Source organism: Mustelus asterias, chromosome 31 (assembly GCF_964213995.1).
Source record: "Mustelus asterias chromosome 31, sMusAst1.hap1.1, whole genome shotgun sequence".
Classification (NCBI taxonomy): domain Eukaryota; kingdom Metazoa; phylum Chordata; class Chondrichthyes; order Carcharhiniformes; family Triakidae; genus Mustelus; species Mustelus asterias.
In genome coordinates, this window is record NC_135831.1 from 12,219,241 (window position 1) to 12,241,799 (window position 22,559).

At 50.8% G+C, this 22,559-nt stretch overlaps 1 protein-coding gene across 5 annotated transcripts in view; it reads right to left on the minus strand.

Annotated features, from left to right (window-relative positions):
- Positions 1 to 526: 526 nt before the first annotated feature.
- The window catches only part of LOC144481761 (lysophosphatidic acid receptor 6-like), a 40,451-nt gene continuing 18,418 nt past the window's right edge, over positions 527 to 22,559 (minus strand). The window contains exons 2-3 of one of the 5 annotated variants that reach the window (XM_078200914.1): positions 15,885 to 16,048; positions 527 to 2,533 (exon numbers count right to left, since the gene is read on the minus strand). In XM_078200914.1, coding sequence (XP_078057040.1) covers positions 1,552 to 2,533; positions 15,885 to 15,886 — 984 coding nt within the window. In that variant the 5' untranslated portion in view covers positions 15,887 to 16,048 and the 3' untranslated portion in view covers positions 527 to 1,551. The remainder of the gene's footprint in view (positions 2,534 to 15,884; positions 16,049 to 22,559) is intronic. The other 4 variants (XM_078200913.1, XM_078200912.1, XM_078200915.1 and 1 more) reach the window with 4 other exon arrangements.

Here is a 22,559-nt window from a genome sequence, read left to right on the forward strand (position 1 = left end):
GATTAGAGGTTTAGATAGGGTGGATAGTGATAGCCTTTTTCCTCTGATAGAGAAATCCAGCACGAGGGGGCATGGCTTTAAATTGAGGGGGGGTAGTTATAGAACCGATGTCAGGGGTAGGTTCTTTACCCAGAGGGTGGTGAGGGATTGGAATGCCCTGCCAGCATCAGTAGTAAATGCGCCTAGTTTGGGGGCGTTTAAGAGATCCGTAGATAGGTTCATGGACGAAAAGAAATTGGTTTAGGTTGGAGGGTCACAGTTTTTTTTTTTAACTGGTCGGTGCAACATCGTGGGCCGAAGGGCCTGTTCTGCGCTGTAATGTTCTATGTTCTATGTTCATGGGGTTGTGGTTAGTCAACCCAGTTTCGATCTTGTGGCCTCGTGAGATGAAGGAGGGCCTCATGCGGCCCAGTCACGACCCTAGATTGCCTATCAGTGGCCTAGGGTCTGCTTTGAATGTGATCTATTACACACTCCCACAGCACAAATCATCCTCATGCATAAAAGAACAGCACCAAGCATTGGTGGATCAGTTATTCAATTCCTTTGAAAAATGGAGATTTTTATTTGGTTTCGGGAAGTGGTCCATCAGAGCTTGCAAAGTTGCATGTTTCCAATTAAAGTCCACATGATCACAATTGATGGTTATTGGCAAGGGTTGAATTTCCAGGAGCACTTACAGCACTGTCCAATTAATAGAAGGAAAATATGTTGCCTCAAATTAGAATTTGAATGACTAAAAACGTGCTGAAGTGTATGACTTTGTGACAGACAGCACCATGGGCCACTGGAAAAGTCTCAGCATCACATCGTCAATCGCAGCTCCCACCACCCCCCCTCCGCCCACTGGTGGAGGAATGAGCGGGGTGTGGGAGCAGGCAAGAACGCACTCCAGGGCAATGATGCATCATCGGCTTTTCATAGAGAGCTTGAGCCCAGGTCCCCATCCAGTGAGAGTGATCGGGAAAGTGTAGAGGGATCTTCACTCTGTGTCTAACCCGATGCTGTACCTGTCCTGGGAGTGTTTGATGGGGGACAGTGTAGAGGGAGCTTTACTCTGTATCTAACCCTGTGCTGTACCTGTCCTGGGAGTGTTTGATGGGGACAGTGTACTGGGAGATTTACTCTGTATCTAACCCTGTGCTGTACCTGTCCTGGGAGTGTTTGATGGGGACAGTGTACTGGGAGATTTACTCTGTATCTAACCCCGTGCTGTACCTGTCCTGGGAGTGTTTGATGGGGACAGTGTAGAGGGATCTTCACTCTGTGTCTAACCCCGTGCTGTACCTGTCCTGGGAGTGTTTGATGGGGACAGTGTACTGGGAGATTTACTCTGTACCTAACCCCGTGCTGTACCTGTCCTGGGAGTGTTTGATGGGGCACAGTGTAGAGGGAGCTTTACTCTGTATCTAACCCAGTGCTGTGCCTGCCCTGGGAGAGTTTCGAGATTGAAGTTGAAATGATTCCATTCAGACACTTGAAGGAGCCAACGAACAAATTTACGAAAGGCCACCTTGGAAAAGGGGTTAACTCATGTTATACAAAATGACATTACGTAAAGAGGGTTGCTTCCGATGTTTTCTTGTAAGTTCCCTTACGTTCTGTACAACTTTCCCCTAACATTGGCTCCTCACTCTTCCACTTGCAGTTGACCATGTTGTGCACTGTGCGCATCACTTCGGATTTCTGAAATGCTTCGGTGGTGAAGTAGTAGACCACGGGGTCCAAGACAGCGTTACTACTGGCAAGGAGCTGGGTGGCCTGGAAGAGCTGCTGGCCTGTGTGCTGCGACTCCAGGGTGTTGTAGATGCTCAGGAGCAGGTGGTAGGGCAGGAAGCAGAAGGTGAAGACCAGGAAGTTGGCCAGGATCATTTTCTGGGTCTTGTGGGCATCCTGGAACTGGGAGCTGTGTGCCTTCCTCACCTTCAGCAGCACCAGGAGGGAGCAGGTCAGCAGGACCAGGAAAGGGAGCCCGTAGCCAAAGGAGAGGGTGAAGGTCAGGGGCAGAGTGGTTGTGAGGAGGACAGGCTGCAGGCAGTGGCTGCTGGTCGAATTTGAGCCCTTGAGCTTCCACCTGAGGTACATGGGAAAACTGCAGCTCACGGTCAACAGCCAGACCACGCCGCTGACCCAGGGGGCCGCCCTGTGGAGGTGCCATATGCGCACCTTCAAGGGCAGCACGATGGCCACGCAGCGGTCCAGGCTGATGCAGGTGAGGAAGAAGATACTGGTGTACATGTTGACCAGGAAGATGATGATGGCGATCTCACAGAACAACCTGCTGTTGAGGTAAAAATAGTCAGTGATGCGGAAGGGTAAGAAGCAGACCAGCAAGAGATCAGTGACGGCCAGGTTCCTCATGTAGACAGTGCTGCCCGATCGCTGCTGGATGTGATACTGGAATATCCACAGGGCCACCACATTGAAGAAGAACCCCAGCACGATGATCACACAGTACAGCAGAGTGAAGATTGCCTTGTTACCCTCTGTCAGTGTGTCGGTGCTGTTCGACTCAGGGATCGACATCTTATTCCTGAAACCGCAGAAGCAGAGTTAGAGCACCCCAAAATCCTAGAATCAGAGAATCCCAGCAATACAGAAGGAGGCCATTCGGCCCATCGATTCTGCACCCACCCAGGCCCTAATCCCATCGCCACATGTATTTACCCTGCGAATCCCCCTGACATTAAGGGACAATTTAGCACGGCCAATCCACCTAATCTACCAACACAGTCCAGGGGAGGGATACCCCAAACTGGACCAACAGTCCGGGGGGCAGGGAGGGGGGACGCATACACCAGGCCAGACCAGACCAATACAGTGCGGGGGGACACCAGACTGTACCAAATCAGTGTGTCTGTGTGTGTGTGTGGAGGTGGGGGGTTACCCCAGACCAGACCAACACAATGTGGGGCGACCCCAGACTGTACCAAATCAGCATGTTTGGGGGGAAGGTTACCCCAGACCAGACCAACACAGTGTGGGGTAGACCCCAGACTGTACCAAGTCAGTGCGTGTGGGGGGGGTTACCCCAGAACATAGAACATAGAACATAGAACATTACAGCGCAGAACAGGCCCTTCGGCCCACGATGTTGCACCGACCAGTTAAAAAAAAAACTGTGACCCTCCAACCTAAACCAATTTCTTTTCGTCCATGAACCTATCTACGGATCTCTTAAACGCCCCCAAACTAGGCGCATTTACTACTGATGCTGGCAGGGCATTCCAATCCCTCACCACCCTCTGGGTAAAGAACCTACCCCTGACATCGGTTCTATAACTACCCCCCCTCAATTTAAAGCCATGCCCCCTCGTGCTGGATTTCTCCATCAGAGGAAAAAGGCTATCACTATCCACCCTATCTAAACCTCTAATCATCTTATATGTTTCAATAAGATCCCCTCTTAGCCGCCGCCTTTCCAGCGAAAACAATCCCAAATCCCTCAGCCTCTCCTCATAGGATCTCCCCTCCATACCAGGCAACATCCTGGTAAACCTCCTCTGCACCCTCTCCAAAGCCTCCACATCCTTCCTGTAATGTGGGGACCAGAACTGCACACAGTACTCCAAGTGCGGCCGCACCAGAGTTGTGTACAGTTGCAACATAACGCTACGACTCCTAAATTCAATCCCCCTACCAATAAACGCCAAGACAATACAGTGTGTGGGGGGTCCCCGCACTGTATCAAGACAAGGTGGTGGGGGCCCACTACAAACCAGACCATAACAGTGTGCGGTGAGCGGGGCTACCCAGATGGACCAACACAGTGTGGGGAGTCAGGGGGTTACCCCAGACCAGACCAACAATGTGGTGGATTCCTCAGACTGCACCACAACTGTGTGGGGAAGGTGGGAGGAGTACCCTGGACTGCACCAATACATCCCTGGGGAGAACTCCAGATCTACCAACATGGTTCCAGGATGGTACTGCCGACTGTACCAAACACTGGCTTAGGGAGGAAATCATAGAAACCCTACAGTGCAGAAGGAGGCCATTTGGCCCATCGAGTCTGCACCGACCACAATCCCACCCAGGCCCTACCCCCACATATTTTACCCGCTAATCCCTCTAACCTACGCATCCCAGGACTCTAAGGGGCAATTTTTTACCTGGCCAATCAACCTAACCCGCACATCTTTGGACTGTGGGAGGAAACCGGAGCACCCGGAGGAAACCCACGCAGACACGAGGAGAATGTGCAAACTCCACACAGACAGTGGGAGTGGGTGAGAACTCCCACCCACCTGACGAAGGAACAGCCTGTTCCAAAAGCTAGTGTGGCTTTTGCTACCAAATAAACCTGTTGGACTTTAACCTGGTGTTGTTAGACTTCTTACTGTATACCCCAGTCCAACGCCGGCACCTCCACATTAGGGAGGAAACACAGATTCTACAACCTTAACCAGATCGCTACAACACATGTTACCAACAAACACACACTGGAATCAGAACACAATTTCTAGAATTGGTGATGACACCAAATGGGGGCAGGGTTTGTGGGGTGGGGGGAGAATCCCCCCAACTCACTCACCCACCGTCAACATCCATGTGGTTATCATTGACCAGAAACTGAACTGGATTCACCACCAACACAGTGGCTACCAGAGCAGGTCAGAGGCTGGGAATCCTGCGGTGAGTAACTCACCCCCTGACTCCCCAGAGCCTGTCCACCATCTACAAGGCACAAGTCAGGAGTGTGATGGAATACTCCCCACTTGCTTGGATGGCTGCAGCTCATAGAATCCCTCCAGTACAGAAGGAGGCCATTCTGTCCATTGAGTCTGCACCGACCACAATCCCACCCAGGCCCTATCTTCATAACCCGATGCATCCACCATGCTAGTCCCCCCGACACTAAGGCACAATCTAATATAATCGATCCACCTAATCCACACATCTTTGGACTGTGGGAGGAAACCGGAGCACCCGGAGGAAACCCACGCAGACACGGGGAGAACATGCAGACTACGCAGAGACAGTGACCGGCTGCCGGAATTGAACCCGGCTCCCTGGCGTTGTGAGGCAGCAGTGCGAACCACTGTGCCACCCAAACACTTCAAAGCACACCACCATCCAGGACAAAGCAGCCCCATTTGATAGGTGCTCCAATCGCCACCTTCAAAACTCACTCCCTCAACCTCCATCGCTCTGTGGCAGCGCGGTGTACCATCTACAATTTACATTGCAGCAACTCGCCAAGACTCCCAAATCCCAAACCAGTCACCTCGATCCTCCAGAAGGACAAGGGCAGCAGATACCTGGGAACACCACCACATGCAAGTACCCCTCCAAGAGCAATCAGGCATTAAAAAAGCCGACATGCCCCGAAAGAATAAAAAATAAACTTGCAGAAGGGGGCAAATGATTGACAAATGGGCCAGAATTCTCTGGCTGTTCAAGCCCACTGCCAGCGAGAATGGAGAATTTGGTGCTCAGCCAAATCTCCATTCACTGCAGCAGGACTGGAGAATCCCAGCTGCGGGTGGGGTCGGAGAATTCGGCCCATCAACCCCAACATGTGAGGTCGTAATTTTTTGGGAGGAAGGATTATGATTGGGAAGGCTTGAGTCTGGCGAAGTGTCTAAATGTTGGCTCTGTTTCTCTCTCCACAGCTGCTGTCAGACCCGCTGAGATTTTCCAGCATTTTCTGTTTTTGTTTCAGACTCCAGCATCCATAGTGTTTTGCCTGAGAATAGTCTAGAATCCCTACAGTGCAGAAGGAGGCCATTTGGCTGATTGAATCTGCACCGACCACAATCCCACCCATCGCCGTAACCTCACACATTCACCCTACTAATCCCCCTGACACTAGGGTCAATTTAGCATGGACAATCAACCTGAACCGTACATCTTTGGACTGTGGGAGGAAACCGGAGCACCCGGAGGAAACCCACGCAGACACAGGGAGAACATACAAACTCCACACAGGGAGTGACCCGAGGCTGGAATCGAACCCGGCCCCTGGTGCTGTGAGGCAGCAATGCTAATCACTGTGCCACCATGGCAAAGTGAGAGTCCAGCTGGGGTGGAGGACCAAAAGATCACGGGGGACAAAGGACATCCATGGCTAAAGGATATGTCACAAGTCACAAAAAAAGCAAAGGAGCCGATCACATATCTTTCCTTCCAGATGAAAAGAATTGAAAAGTAGGAAAGTTCTGCTGAACCGGTCAACCAGAGTTACGGTGCTATATGCAATTCCATTCGCCACATTGTAAAAAGGATATAGAGCCACTGGAGGAAGGGCAGGGTAGATTTTCAAATACATCGAAGCATAGAATCCCTGCCGTGCAGAAGGAGGCCATTCGGCCCATCGAGTCTGCACCGACAACAATCCCACCCAGGCCCTATCCCTGTAATCACGCTGCCAGCCCCCCTGACACTAAGGCCCCGATTGTACCATCAAGTTGCGCCTGTTTTCAGGCGCAAACTTGGTAAAGTCAGGTGTGAGGCGAGTAGCGCAATCCGTGCCTGCCTCCACGGACATTCCCCCTTTACCAATCGCCGGAAATGGCCGCCGTCGGGACCCACGGCCGTAACGTCAATTTAAATGTATTTGCATGTATTTAAATTGACTTAATGGGCTGGATGCCCAAACTTACCGCCACCTCCCCTTTACCACCGTGTTCGCGCGTCCAGATTCAGCGCAAAACAAACATGGTCCACAAAGGTCTGTTTTGGGCGCTCCAGCTTCTGAGGAGGTAAGTTCAAAGCTTCCAGCGGCTCTCTGACTCAGATCAATCATGGTGATGGAGGAGAGGGGGGGGGGGGGGGGCGGGGGGAGGCGGCGGCGTCAGATCACTCTCTTGCGGGGGGGGGGGGGTGGGCAGCGCTAGGGAGGTGGGTCAGATGGCTCTCTGGTGAGGGTGATGCAGGGGGTCCACTGCCACTCTACGTGTGATCATAGAACATAGAACATAGAACAGTACAGCACAGAACAGGCCCTTCGGCCCACGATGTTGTGCCGAGCTTTATCTGAAACCAAGATCAAGCTATCCCACTCCCAATCATCCTGGTGTGCTCCATGTGCCTATCCAATAACCGCTTAAATGTTCCTAAAGTGTCTGACTCCACTATCACTGCAGGCAGTCCATTCCACACCCCAACCACTCTCTGCGTAAAGAACCTACCTCTGATATCCTTCCTATATCTCCCACCATGAACCCCATAGTTATGCCCCCTTGTAATAGCTCCATCCACCCAAGGAAATAGTCTTTGAACGTTCACTCTATCTATCCCCTTCATCATTTTATAAACCTCTATTAAGTCTCCCCTCAGCCTCTTCCGCTCCAGAGAGAACAGCCCTAGCTCCCTCAACCTTTCCTCATAAGACCTACCCTCCAAACCAGGCAGCATCCTGGTAAATCTCCTCTGCACTCTTTCCAGCGCTTCCACATCCTTCTTATAGTGAGGTGACCAGAACTGCACACAATATTCCAAATGTGGTCTCACCAAGGTCCTGTACAGTTGCAGCATAACCCCATGGCTCTTAAACTCCAACCCCCTGTTAATAAAAGCTAACACACTATATGCCTTCTTCACAACTCTATCCACTTGAGTGGCAACCTTTAGAGATCTGTGGATATGGACCCCAAGATCTCTCTGTTCCTCCACAGTCTTCAGAACCCTACCTTTGACCCTGTAATCCACATTTAAATTAGTCCTACCAAAATGAATCACCTCACATTTATCAGGGTTAAACTCCATTTGCCATTTTTCAGCCCAGCTTTGCATCCTATCTATGTCTCTTTGCAGCCTACAACAGCCCTCCACCTCATCCACTACTCCACCAATCTTGATGTCATCAGCAAATTTCCTGATCTACCCTTCAGCCCCCTCCTCTAAGTCATTAATAAAAATCACAAAGAGCAGAGGACCAAGCGCTGATCCTTGTGGCACTCCGCTAGCAACCTGCCTCCAATCCGAAAATTTTCCATCCACCACCACCCTCTGTCTTCGATCAGACAGCCAGTTACCTATCCAATCGGCCAACTTTCCCTCTATCCCACACCTCCTCACTTTCATCATAAGCTGACCATGGGGGACCTTATCAAACGCCTTACTAAAATCCATGTATATGACATCAACTGCCCTACCTTCATCAACACACTTAGTTACCTCCTCAAAAAATTCTATCAAATTTGTGAGGCACGACTTGCCCTTCGCGAATCCGTGCTGACTATCCCGGATTAATCCGCATCTTTCTAAATGGTCGTAAATCCCATCCCTAAGGACCTTTTCCATCAATTTACCAACCACCGAAGTAAGACTAACCGGTCTATAATTACCAGGGTCATTTCTATTCCCTTTCTTAAACAGAGGAACGACATTCGCCATTCTCCAGTCCTCTGGCACCATCCACGTGGACAGTGAGGACCCAAAGATCAAAGCCAAAGGCTCTGCAATCTCATCCCTTGCCTCCCAAAGAATCCTAGGATATATTTCATCAGGCCCAGGGGACTTATCGACCTTCAGTTTATTCAAAACTGCCAAGACATCCTCCCTCCGAACATCTATTTCCTCCAGCCTATTAGCCTGTAACACCTTCTCTTCCTCAAAAACATGGCCCCTCTCCTTGGTGAACACTGAAGAAAAGTATTCATTCATCACCTCGCCTATCTCTACTGACTCCATACACAAGTTCCCACTACTGTCCTTGACCAGCCCTAACCTCACCCTGATCATTCTTTTATTCCTCACATAAGAGTAAAGGGAGGGAAGGGGGGCTCTGCTGCCACTCTGTGTGAGGTCGGTGAGGGGGAAGGGGAGCAGGGAGCTGTGATCGGTCTGGGTAGCGGGGGGGCGGGGGGGGGGGTGGGTGGGCAGAGGGTGGGGGGATGAGGGGATCATTTATGTTGTGGGAGCGGGGCAATGCCTGTGAAAGAGGCATTACTGGGCCCAGGAGCGATGTAGCAGGTGAGTGTTTTTCTATCTTTATTTTTCTACGCATGTGCAGTTGGAGGCACCGATCGGAGCTGTAGCGTTTCGGGCTCGTAAAGCCCCACCCACAGGCTTCTACAGCACAATGCAGAACCGCTGATTTTCTTTCAGGCAGAGTGCGTACAGGGGCACCCGAGAATGGGTCTTAAAGTCGGATCTGAAACACTCCCAGTTTCAGCACTTCGAATCAAAATCAAGCCCTAAGAGGCGATTTAGCGTGGCCAATGCACTTAACCTGCACATCTTTGGACTGTGGGAGGAAACCGGAGCACCCGGAGGAAACCCACGCAGACACGGGGAGAATGTGCAAACGCCGCACCGACAGTGACCCAAGCCAGGTATCGAACCCGGGTCCCTGGCGCTGTGAGGCAGCAATGTGCTACCGTGCCACCCCAAAATGCAAGATGAAATGTGCGGGTTGCAAAGAACAAGAACAAAGAACAAAGAACAGCACAGGAACAGGCCCTTGGGCTCTCCAAGCCCGCACCGATCATGATGCCCGACTGAACTAAAACTGTACGCACTTTCAGAGCCTGTATTCTTCCATTGCCATCCTGATTTGATTTGATTGATTATTGTCACATGTATTAGCATACAGTGAAAAGTATTGTTTTTTGCGCACTATACAGACAAAACATACTGTTCATAGAGAAGGAAAGGAGAGGGTGCAGAATGTAGTGTTACAGTCACAGCTAGGGTGCAGAGAAAGATCAACTTAATGCGAGGTAGGTCCATTCAAAAGTCTGACGGCAGCAGCAGGGAAGAAGCTGTTCTTGAGTCGGTTGGTGCGTGACCTCAGACTTTTGTATCTTTTTCCAGACAGAAGAAGGTGGAAGAGAGAATGTCCGGGGTGTGTGGGGTCGTTAATTATGCCGGCCGCTTTTCCGAGGTAGCGGGAAGTGTAGACAGACCTTTCAGAAGGTCCACCCATTGTTGGATGGGAGGCTGGTTTGCACGATGGACTGGGGCTTCATTCATTGGTCACAACTCTGCTCTCAGGGGTCACACACTGTTCCCAGGGGTCAGTCAGCCTCTGTTCTCAGGAATGGCATTCTCTGCTCCAGCCGGCTCTCTGTACCTTGCCAATTGATAGGATTCCCAACTGCAAACCTCTTCCTTTCCCATCCCACCCCCTCCAAAGCAAAGCATTGTCCAAAGATGTGCGGGTTAGGTTGATTGGCCATGCTAAAAATTGCCCTTAGTTGTGTAGGTTAGAGGAATTAGCGGGTAAATATGTAGGGGTATAGGGGTAGGGCCTGGGTGGGATTGTGGTCAGTGCAGACTCGATGGGCCGAGTGGCCTCTTTCTGTACTGTAGGGATTCTGTGATTCTGTGATTCCCAAATGCATCGTCAGATTGCTCCTAAATCTCTGACCCTTGAAGTATTTAACTCCAAGAAGCAGCTCCCAATCCGCTTGCTCCTGGGTACTGCCAGCTCTACATTGCTGCTCTATCCAGCTGTTTGTTTGATCTTCAAGAACGCTTGCGCCTCAGTGACTTGCTGAATGCTGACTGGTCTCAAAGCAGAAGACTGAATTGATGAATATTTTGAGTGCTCAATAACCTTTCAGCTGTGAAAACAGTCACCTTAACTGCACACATATTGATAGGGCAGCACGAAAGATTTACAGATTCACAGAATCTGTTAAATTAAACCAGAATACAAATAAATCAATGGGTGGACCTTCTGAAAATTCACATCTGAATGGTTAATATGTTCCACCCATATTCCTGTGTGTGCTGTTCTAATGTGGATTTTAATTTGGTTGGTTCATAAATTTATAAAAAGAAATGTAGCGAGGGCTATTTTAGTTGGAACATCACCAGCTGAAAGCTGTACCTAATAGTTCTGTTCATCCTCTTCATAATCATATTCATATATTCGTCTACTTGCCCCTGAAATGCCGCTATCATACCTGATCCCAGCACGTTCCAGACATTCACCATCCTAGTGTAAAAAAACTATCCTCAACCCTTAGGGTTGATAGGCTGGATAGGAAAGTTGAGACATGTTCTAACAGAGAGATTTAAAGTGGGGTGGCACAGTGGTTAGCGCTGCTGCCTCACAACCCCAGGGTCCCGGGTTTGATTCCCGGCTCGGGTCACTGCCTGTGTGGAGTCTGCACATTCTCCTCGTGTCTGCGTGGGTTTCCTCCGGGTGCTCCGGTTTCCTCCCACAGTCCAAAAGATGTGCAGGTTAGGGTGCATGGACCCATGCTAAATTCTCGCTCAGTGTCCCCGAACAGGCGCCGGAGTGTGGCGACCTGGGGATTTTCACAGTAACTTCACTGCAGTGTTAACGTAAGTCTACTTGTGACTAATAAAATAAATAAAAACAAAATGAGGAAAAGTCTTGATAGAGGAGACTCAGAGAGAATGGGCGTAATTTAACCGTCCCGCCCACCATGGGAATCAAAGCGAGTGAGGGGCGGACATGGAAAGGTCCCTTGATCTCAGGCAGGGTTTTGCAGTTTCGAGACGAGGGTAGGCGGCGTAAAGGGGTCAGTGCTGCGTCCACTGTTATTTATCATTTACATTGACGATTTGGATGGGAATATAGGAAGCATGGTTAGCAAGTTTGCGGATGATACCAAGATTGGTGGCATAGTGGACAGTGAAGAAAGTTGTCTGGGATTGCAACGGGATCTTGATCAATTGGAGCTTTGGGCTGACGAATGGCAGACAGAGTTTAATTTAGATAAGTGGGAGGTGATGCATTTCGGCAGATCGAACCTACTCAGGGCAGAACTTACTCAGTTAATGGTAGGGCATTGGAGAGAGTTATAGAACAAAGAGATCGAGGGGTACAGGTTCATAGCTCCTTGCAAGTGGAGTCACAGGTGGACAGAGTGGTGAAGAAGGCATTCGGCATGCTTGGTTTCATTGGTCAGGAGTTGGGACATCTTGTTAAAGTTGTTCAAGACACTGGTAAGGCTACACTTGGAATACTGTGTACAGTTCTGGTCACCCTATTATAGAAAGGATATATTAATCAGTAAATTTGCTGATGACACCAAGATTGGTGGAGTAGTGGATGAGGTGGAGGGCTGTTGTAGGCTGCAAAGAGACAGAGATAGGATGCAAAGCTGAGCTGAAAAATGGAGTTTAACCCTGATAAATGTGAGGTGATTCATTTTGGTAGGACTAATTTAAATGTGGATTACAGGGTCAAAGGTAGGGTTCTGAAGACTGTGGAGGAACAGAGAGATCTTGGGGTTCACATCCACAGATCTCTAAAGGTTGCCACTCAAGTGGATAGAGCTGTGAAGAAGGCATATAGTGTGTTAGCTTTTATTAACAGGGGGTTGGAGTTTAAGAGCCGTGGGGTTATACTGCAACTGTACAGGACCTTGGAGAGACCACATTTGGAATATTGTGTGCAGTTCTGGTCACCTCACTATAAGAAGGATGTGGAAGCGCTGGAAAGAGTGCAGAGGAGATTTACCAGGATGCTGCCTGGTTTGGAGGGTAGGTCTTATGAGGAAAGGTTGAGGGAGCTAGGGCTGTTCTCTCTGGAGTGGAGGAGGCTGAGGGGAGACTTAATAGAGTTTTATAAAATGATGAACGGGATAGATAGAGTGAACGTTCAAAGACTATTTCCTCGGGTGGATGGAGCTATTACAAGGGGGCATAACTATAGGGTTCATGGTGGGAGATACAGGAAGGATATCAGAGGTAGGGTCTTTACGCAGAGAGTGGTTGGGGTGTGGAATGGACTGCCTGCAGTGATAGTGGAGTCAGACACTTTAGGAACATTTAAGCGGTTATTGGATAGGCACATGGAGCACACCAGGATGATTGGGAGAGGGATAGCTTGATCTTGGTTTCAGATAAAGCTCGGCACAACATCGTGGGCCGAAGGGCCTGTTCTGTGCTGTACTGTTCTATGTTCTATGTTCTAAACTAGAAAGAGTCCAGAGAAGATTTACTAGGGTGCCACCGGGACCTGATGGCTTGAGTTATAAGGAGAGGCTGGATAGACTGAGACTTTTTTCCTTGGAGTGTAGGAGGCTTCGGGATGATCTTATCGAGGTCTATAAAGTAATGAGGGGCACAGATCAGCTAGATAGTCAGTATCTTTTCCCAAAGGTAGGGGATTTTAAAACAAGAGGGCATAGGTTTAAGGGGAGAGGGGAGAGATACAAAAGGGTCCAAAGGGGCAATTCTTTCACACAGAGCGTCTGGAATAAGCTGCCAGAGGCAGTAGTAGAGGCGGGTACAATTTTGTCTTTTAAAAAGCATGTAGACAGTTATGTGGGTAAAATGGGTATAGAGGGATTTGGGCCAAATGCGGGAAATTGGGACTAGCTTAGGGGTTTAAAAAAAAGGGCGGCATGGACATGTTGGGCCGAAGGGCCTGTTTCCATGCTGTAAACCTCTATGGGCCGAAGGGCCTGTTTCCATGCTGTAAATCTCTATGACTCTGTGACTCTCTGACTCCAAAGTCTCCTCGTTTGGGGAAGGGCATAACCAGAGGCCTTCAATTCATCCCATTCACCAAGAAATCTCACCGGGGAATCAGAAGAAACTTCTTTATCTCGAGAGTGGAGAGAAAGTGGAACTCGCTGCCAAATGGAGTGTCGAAACTAAGAATGCCGGTACGATTGAAGGGGAAGTTAAGCCAGTGTAGGAGGGAGAAGGGGGATGGAGGGTTGCAAAGGAGGAATTGGTAGGGCTAGGATGGAGGGTTGCAAAGGAGGAATTGGTAGGGCTAGGGAACCGTGGTGCACCAAAAAAGTTTCTTTGTTGGTTAAAAAGAAAAAGGAGGCTTATGTTCGGATGAGACGTGAGCACTCGGGTAGTGCACTAGAAAGCTTTAGATTGGCTAAGAGGGAGTTGAAGAGCGAGCTTAGAAGGGCTAAAAGGGGACATGAGAAGACTTTGGCGGATAGGGTTAAAGAGAATCCTAAGGCGTTCTATAGGTATGTCAAGAACAGAAGGTTGGTTAGGGCAAGTTTAGGGCCAGTTATAGATGGCAGAGGGAAGTTATGTGTGGAACCGGAGGAGATTGGTGAAGCATTGAACCAATATTTCTCTTCGGTGTTCACGCAAGGGGACATGAATATAGCTGAGGAGGACACTGGGTTGCAGGGGAGTAGAATAGACAGTATTACAGTTGATAAGGAGGATGTGCAGGATATTCTGGAGGGTCTGAAAATAGATAAATCCCCTGGTCCGGATGGGATTTATCCAAGGATTCTCTGGGAGGCAAGAGAAGTGATTGCAGAGCCTCTGGCTCTGATCTTCAGGTCGTCGTTGGCCTCTGGTATAGTACCAGAAGATTGGAGGTTAGCGAATGTTGTCCCATTGTTTAAGAAGGGGAACAGAGACTTCCCCGGGAATTATAGACCGGTGAGTCTCACTTCTGTTGTCGTCAAGATGTTGGAAAAAATTATAAGGGATAGGATTTATAGTTATTTGGAGAGTAATGAATTGATAGGTGATAGTCAGCATGGTTTTGTGGCAGGTAGGTCGTGCCTTACTAACCTTATTGAGTTTTTTGAGAAAGTGACCAAGGAGGTGGATGGGGGCAAGGCAGTGGACGTGGTATATATGGATTTTAGTAAGGCGTTTGATAAGGTTCACCATGGTAGGCTTCTGCAGAAAATGCAGATGTATGGGATTGGGGGTGATCTAGGAAATTGGATCAGGAATTGGCTAGCGGATAGGAAACAGAGGGTGGTGGTTGATAGTAAATATTCATCATGGAGTGCGGTTACAAGTGGTGTACCTCAGGGATCTGTTTTGGGGCCACTGCTGTTTGTAATATTTATTAATGATCTGGATGAGGGTATAGTTGGGTGGATTAGCAAATTTGCTGATGACACCAAAGTCGGTGGTGTGGTAGACAGTGAGGAAGGGTGTCGTAGTTTGCAGGAAGACTTAGACAGGTTGCAAAGTTGGGCCGAGAGGTGGCGGATGGAGTTTAATGCGGAGAAGTGTGAGGTAATTCACTTTGGTAGGAATAACAGATGTGTTGAGTATAGGGCTAACGGGAGGACTTTGAATAGTGTGGAGGAGCAGAGGGATCTAGGTGTATGTGTGCATAGATCCCTGAAAGTTGGGAATCAAGTAGATAAGGTTGTTAAGAAGGCATATGGTGTCTTGGCGTTTATTGGTAGGGGGATTGAATTTAGGAGTCGTAGCGTTATGTTGCAACTGTACACAACTCTGGTGCGGCCGCACTTGGAGTACTGTGTGCAGTTCTGGTCCCCACATTACAGGAAGGATGTGGAGGCTTTGGAGAGGGTGCAGAGGAGGTTTACCAGGATGTTGCCTGGTATGGAGGGGAGATCCTATGAGGAGAGGCTGAGGGATTTGGGATTGTTTTCGCTGGAAAGGCGGCGGCTAAGAGGGGATCTTATTGAAACATATAAGATGATTAGAGGTTTAGATAGGGTGGATAGTGATAGCCTTTTTCTTCTGATGGAGAAATCCAGCACGAGGGGGCATGGCTTTAAATTGAGGGGGGGTAGTTATAGAACCGATGTCAGGGGTAGGTTCTTTACCCAGAGGGTGGTGAGGGATTGGAATGCCCTGCCAGCATCAGTTGTAAATGCGCCTAGTTTGGGGGCGTTTAAGAGATCCGTAGATAGGTTCATGGACGAAAAGAAATTGGTTTAGGTTGGAGGGTCACAGTTTTTTTTTTTAACTGGTCGGTGCAACATCGTGGGCCGAAGGGCCTGTTCTGCGCTGTAATGTTCTATGTTCTATGTTCAAAGAGAGATTCAGATGAGGAAAGAGGGGCTTGAGTGGAGGAGAGGCACCGATGTGGACTGATCAGGCTGCAGGGCCCGTCACTGTGTCGTCATGACACTGCGTTCCTAGAAGCAGGGAGTCCAGTCCCATATCAACATTCCCTCTCCTCACCCATCCCTCTCCCGCACCACCCTCACTCCCCCCACTCACACCAAATCCGCGCTCCGGTTTTAAGTACATACATGGGGGGACCATGAGGTGAGCTGTCGCCTTCCTGAATCTTTCCCAACGAGAGGGGGACTGTGTCTCAGGGCGACGCCTTCTCAGCCTGCTGCAGCCTGGCATATAGACCGTCTCAGGAATGGTGTAAAATGAGGATGATGTCACAACAGACTTTGCAAATCTGCTAATAAGGACAGGAAAGAGAGAAAGGATTGCATTGTTACATTATCTTTCACAACCTTCCTATGTTAGGCACATAGAGGCGTACAGTCTCCACAGTGCAGTAAGAGGCCATTCGGCCCATCGAGCCTGCACCGACTCTCTAACACAGCATCACACCCAGGCCCACCACTCTGCCATAACCACATTTACCACGGCCACTCTAACTAAACTGACCCTCTGAGAGTGCGGCACTCCCTCAGCACTGACCCTCTGGCAGTGCGGCACTCCCTCAGTACTGACCCTCTGACAGTGCGGCACTCCCTCAGTACTGACCCTCTGACAGTGCGGCACTCCCTCAGTACTTACCCTCTGACAGTGCGGCACTCCCTCAGCACTGACCCTCTGACAGTGCAGCACTCCCTCAGCACTGACCCTCTGACATCGCGGCACTCCCTCAGTACTGACCCTCTGACAGTGCGGCACTCCCTCAGCACTGACCCTCTGACAGTGCAGCACTCCCTCAGCACTGACCCTCTGACAGTGCGGCACTCCCTCAGTACTGACCCTCTGGCAGTGCGGCGCTCCCTCAGTACTGACCCTCTGACAGTGCGGCACTCCCTCAGTACTGACCCTCTGACAGTGCGGCGCTCCCTCAGTACTGACCCTCTGACAGTGCGGCACTCCTTCAGCACTGACCCTCTGACAGTGCAGCACTCCCTCAGCACTAACCCTCTGACAGTGCGGCGCTCCCTCAGTACTGACCCTCTGACAGTGCGGCACTCCCTCAGCACTGACCCTCTGACAGTGCAGCACTCCCTCAGCACTGACCCTCTGACACCGCGGCACTCCCTCAGTACTGACCCTCTGACAGTGCGGCACTCCCTCAGCACTGACCCTCTGACAGTGCAGCACTCCCTCAGCACTGACCCTCTGACACCGTGGCACTCCCTCAGTACTGACCCTCTGACAGTGCGGCGCTCCCTCAGCACTGACCCTCTGACAGTGCAGCAATCCCTCAGCACTGACCCTCTGACAGTGCAGCACTCCCTCAGCACTGACCCTCTGACAGTGCAGCACTCCCTCAGCACTGACCCTCTGACAGTGCAGCACTCCCTCAGTACTGACCCTCTGACACCGCGGCACTCCCTCAGTACTGACCCTCTGACAGTGCGGCACTCCCTCAGCACTGACCCTCTGACAGTGCGGCACTCCCTCAGCACTGACCCTCTGACACCGCGGCACTCCCTCAGTACTGACCCTCTGACAATGCGGCACTCCCTCAGCACTGACCCTCTGACAGTGCAGCACTCCCTCAGTACTAACTCTCTGACTGTGCGGCACTCCCTCAGCACTGACCCTCTGACAGTGCGGCACTCCCTCAGCACTGACCCTCTGACACCGCGGCACTCCCTCAGTACTGACCCTCTGACAGTGCGGCACTCCCTCAGTACTGACCCTCTGACAGTGCGGCACTCCCTCAGTACTGACCCTCTGGCTGTGTGGCACTCCCTCAGCACTGACCCTCTGACAGTGCAGCACTCCCTCAGCACTGACCCTCTGACACCGCGGCACTCCCTCAGTACTGACCCTCTGACAGTGCGGCACTCCCTCAGCACTGACCCTCTGACAGTGCGGCACTCCCTCAGCACTGACCCTCTGACAGTGCGGCACTCCCTCAGTACTGACCCTCTGACACCGCGGCACTCCCTCAGTACTGACCCTCTGACAGTGCGGCACTCCCTCAGCACTGACCCTCTGACAGTGCAGCACTCCCTCAGCACTGACCCTCTGACAGTGCAGCACTCCCTCAGTACTGACCCTCTGACACCGCGGCACTCCCTCAGTACTGACCCTCTGACAGTGCGGCACTCCCTCAGTACTGACTCTCTGACAGTGCGGCACTCCCTCAGTACTGACCCTCTGACTGTGTGGCACTCCCTCAGTACTGACCCTCTGACAGTGCGGCACTCCCTCAGCACTGACCCTCTGACACCGCGGCACTCCCTCAGCACTGACCCTCTGACTGTGCGGCACTCCCTCAGCACTGACCCTCTGACAGTGCGGCACTCCCTCAGTACTGACCCTCTGACAGTGCAGCACTCCCTCAGCACTGACCCTCTGACAGTGCAGCACTCCCTCAGCACTGACCCTCTGACACCGCGGCACTCCCTCAGTACTGACCCTCTGGCTGTGTGGCACTCCCTCAGTACTGACCCTCTGACACCGCGGCACTCCCTCAGTACTGACCCTCTGACACCGCGGCACTCCCTCAGTACTGACCCTCTGGCTGTGTGGCACTCCCTCAGTATATCAGAAAGATCCTTTTGCCTTTGCGAGTTCTGTTTCGCTTGAAATAAATTTTTCAACATCTTGAATGTGAGGGATTGTCTTTTGTATTGATTTTTGATTTATTTTTGTCACATGTATTGGGATACAGTGAAAAGTATTGTTTCTTACGCGCTATACAGACAAAGCATCTCGTTCATAGAGAAGGAAAGGAGAGGGTGCAGTCTGTAGTGTTACAGCCATAGTTAGGGTATAGAGAAAGGTCAACTTAGTGTGAGGTCGGTGCATTCAAAAGTCTGGTAGCAGGGAAGAAGCTGTTCTTCTCTTTTGTGTGCAGTTGGAATGCCGATGAGGGGAACCGGACCTTGACTGTTAATGCACCTGAAAATCTCTGACTGGACCCTTTCTGTCTTTGCTTTCTCCAGTTTCAGATCCCGCCAAATGAATATTCCTGCTCAGTGCTGGATCCAACGGAACTCATGGGGAAGAAACCTCAGTCAGCCCTCTTACTGTGTCTGAAGATGACGTGGACTCCATTTTAAGTCTGGGTTATGAGCATCTGACTATCCAATCTGTCCATATCCCTCATAAATCTCTATTGGGTCTCCCCTCAACCTCCATCCTTCCAGTGAAAACAAACCAAGCTTATCCAACCTCTCCTACTCGCTAATACCCTGCAGACAAGGCAGCAGAGTGAAGAGTTCCTGCATCATGTATTTGGGATAGACAGGAAGCATTCCTGCAACTATGACTATCTCAGTATTCAAAAAATTGGCCATAATATTTAATGCTTGACTCTACATATTTTATTGAACCCAAAGTAGAGATGTTACAGCACTGCTCAACGTTCTGTGGAACAATGCCCCTTCTAAATTGTGGTCGGTGCAGACTCGATGGGCCGAATGGCCTCCTTCTGCACTGTAGGGTTTCTATGATTTCTATGATTTCTATGAAATTGAGTATAAAAATTGGCAGGTCATGCTGCAACTGTACAGAACATTAGTTCGGCCTCATTTAGAATATCGTGTACAATTCTGGTCGCCACACTACCAGAAGGATTTGGAGGCTTTGGAGAGAATACAGAAGAGGTTTACCAGGATGTTACCTGGTATGGAGGGCATTAGCTATGTGGAAAGGTTGGAAAAACTTGGCCTGTTCTCATTGGGACGACGGAGGTTGAGGGGCGACCTGATTTCATAGAATCCCTACAGTGCAGAAGAAGGCCATTCGGCCCATCGAGCCTGCACCGACCACAATCCCACCCAGCACGTATCCCCGTAGCCGCACGTATCCCCGTAGCCGCACGTATCCCCGTAGCCCCACGTATCCCCGTAGCCGCACGTATCCCCGTAGCCCCACGTATCCCCGTAGCCGCACGTATCCCCGTAGCCGCACGTATCCCCGTAGCCGCACGTATCCCCGTAGCCCCACGTATCCCCGTAGCCCCACGTATCCCCGTAGCCGCACGTATCCCCGTAGCCGCACGTATCCCCGTAGCCGCACGTATCCCCGTAGCCCCACGTATCCCCGTAGCCCCACGTATCCCCGTAGCCGCACGTATCCCCGTAGCCGCACGTATCCCCGTAGCCGCACGTATCCCCGTAGCCCCACGTATCCCCGTAGCCGCATGTATCCCCGTAGCCCCACGTATCCCCGTAGCCCCACGTATCCCCGTAGCCGCACGTATCCCCGTAGCCGCACGTATCCCCGTAGCCGCACGTATCCCCGTAGCCCCACGTATCCCCGTAGCCCCACGTATCCCCGTAGCCCCACGTATCCCCGTAGCCGCACGTATCCCCGTAGCCGCACGTATCCCCGTAGCCGCACGTATCCCCGTAGCCGCACGTATCCCCGTAGCCCCACGTATCCCCGTAGCCGCACGTATCCCCGTAGCCCCACGTATCCCCGTAGCCCCACGTATCCCCGTAGCCGCACGTATCCCCGTAGCTCCACGTATCCCCGTAGCCGCACGTATCCCCGTAGCCGCACGTATCCCCGTAGCCGCACGTATCCCCGTAGCCCCACGTATCCCCGTAGCCCCACGTATCCCCGTAGCCCCACGTATCCCCGTAGCCGCACGTATCCCCGTAGCCCCACGTATCCCCGTAGCCGCACGTATCCCCGTAGCCGCACGTATCCCCGTAGCCCCACGTATCCCCGTAGCCGCACGTATCCCCGTAGCCGCATGTATTTACCCTACTCGCCCCCCTGATACCAAGTGACAATTTAGCATGGCCAATCAATCTGATCTGCATATCTTTGGATTTACAATACTATGAGTGGCATGGATAGAGTGGATACTCAGATGCTCTTTCTTAGGGTAGAAAAGCAAAGTTCTAGGGGCCATAGGTTTAAGGTGCGTGGGGAAAAGTTTAGACGAGATGTTGCGAGGCCAGTTTTTTACACAGAGGGTGGTGAACGAGCTGCCCGGGAGGTGGTGAGAGCGGGTACGATAGTGGTATTTAAGGGGCAACTAGATGAATACATGAATAAGATGGGAATGGGAGGATACGGACTCCGTAAGTGCATACGGTTTTAGTTTAGGCAGGCATCATGATTGGCGCAGGCTTGGAGGGCCAAAGGGCCTGTTCCTGTGCTTGTTCTTTGAATTCTTTGTCAACAATTTTTTATCATCTAAATATAATCGTGTTGAATCCAATCATAAGTTGTGGTTTCCTTGTGTTCTTGTTTAACTTAGGTTCTGATTAGATCTGATCTTGTGTGTGGTCACAGGTTCAGGCTTCAGAGTCATTCATTGCAAAACACCTTGATCTGCAGCCCACACCAGGCCCATCATAGGTCCAGCTCAAGCTGCTGTACCCCCACCACAGCCCACTCACTGGTCCACTGCAGGTCTATTGCAGAGCCTCTGGCGATGATCTTTGCATCGTCGATGGAGACGGGAGAGGTGCCGGAGGATCGGAGGATTGCAGATGTGGTTCCTATTTTCAAGAAGGGGAATAGGGATAGCCCAGGAAATTACCGACCGGTGAGTCTAACCTCAGTGGTTGGTAAGCTGATGGAGAAGATCCTGAGGGACAAGATTTATGAGCATTTAGAGAGGTTTAGTATGCTCAAGAATACTCAGCATGGCTTTGTCAAAGGCAGATCGTGCCTTACGAGCCTGGTGGAGTTCTTCGAAAATGTGACTAAACACATTGACGAAGGGAAGGCGGTAGATGTGGTTTATATGGATTTTAGCAAGGCGTTCGATAAGGTGCCCCATGCAAGGCTTCTAGAAAAAGTAAGAGGGCATGGGATCCAAGGGGTTGCTGCCCTGTAGATCCAGAACTGGCTTGCCCAAAGGAGGCAGAGAGTGTGTATGGATGGGTCTTTTTCTAAATGGAGGTCGGTCACCAGTGGTGTGTCCCAGGGATCTGTTCTGGGACCCTTGCTGTTTGTCATTTTCATAAATGACCTGGATGAGGAAGTAGAGGGATGGGTTGGTAAGTTTGCCGACGGCACGAAGATTGGTGGGGTTGTGGATAGTCTGGAGGGATGTCAGAAGTTACAGAGGGACATAGATAGGATGCAAGACTGGGCGGAGAAGTGGCAGATGGATTTCAACCCAGATAAATGCGTTGTGGTCCATTTTGGCAGGTCAAATGGGATGGAGGAGTACAATATAAAGGGAAAGACTCTTAGCACTGTAGAGGATCAGAAGGACCTTGGGGTCCGGGTCCATAGGACTCCAAAATCGGCCGCGCAGGTGGAGGAAGTGGTTAAGAAGGCGTATGGTGTGCTGGCCTTTATCAATCGAGGGATTGAGTTTAGGAGTCTGGGGATAATGATGCAGCTATATAAGACCCTTGTCAGACCCCACTTGGAGTACTGTGCTCAGTTCTGGTCGCCTCATTACAGGAAGGATGTGGAAAAGATTGAAAGGATGCAGAGGAGATTTACAAAGATGTTGCCTGGATTGAGTGGCATGCCTTATGAGGATAGGCTGAGGGAGCTCGGTTTTTTTTCCTTGGAGAGACGAAGGATGAGAGGAGACCTCATAGAGGTATATAAGATGTTGAGAGGCATAGATCGGGTGGACTCTCAGAGGCTTTTTCCCAGGGTGGAAATGGCTGCTACGAGAGGACACAGGTTTAAGGTGCTGGGGGGTAGGTACAGGGGAAATGTTCGGGGTAAGTTTTCTACACAGAGGGTGGCGGGCGAGTGGAATCGGCTGCCGTCGGTGGTGGTGGAGGCAAACTCAATAGGGTCTTTTAAGAAACTCATAGAATAGAAGAATCATAGAA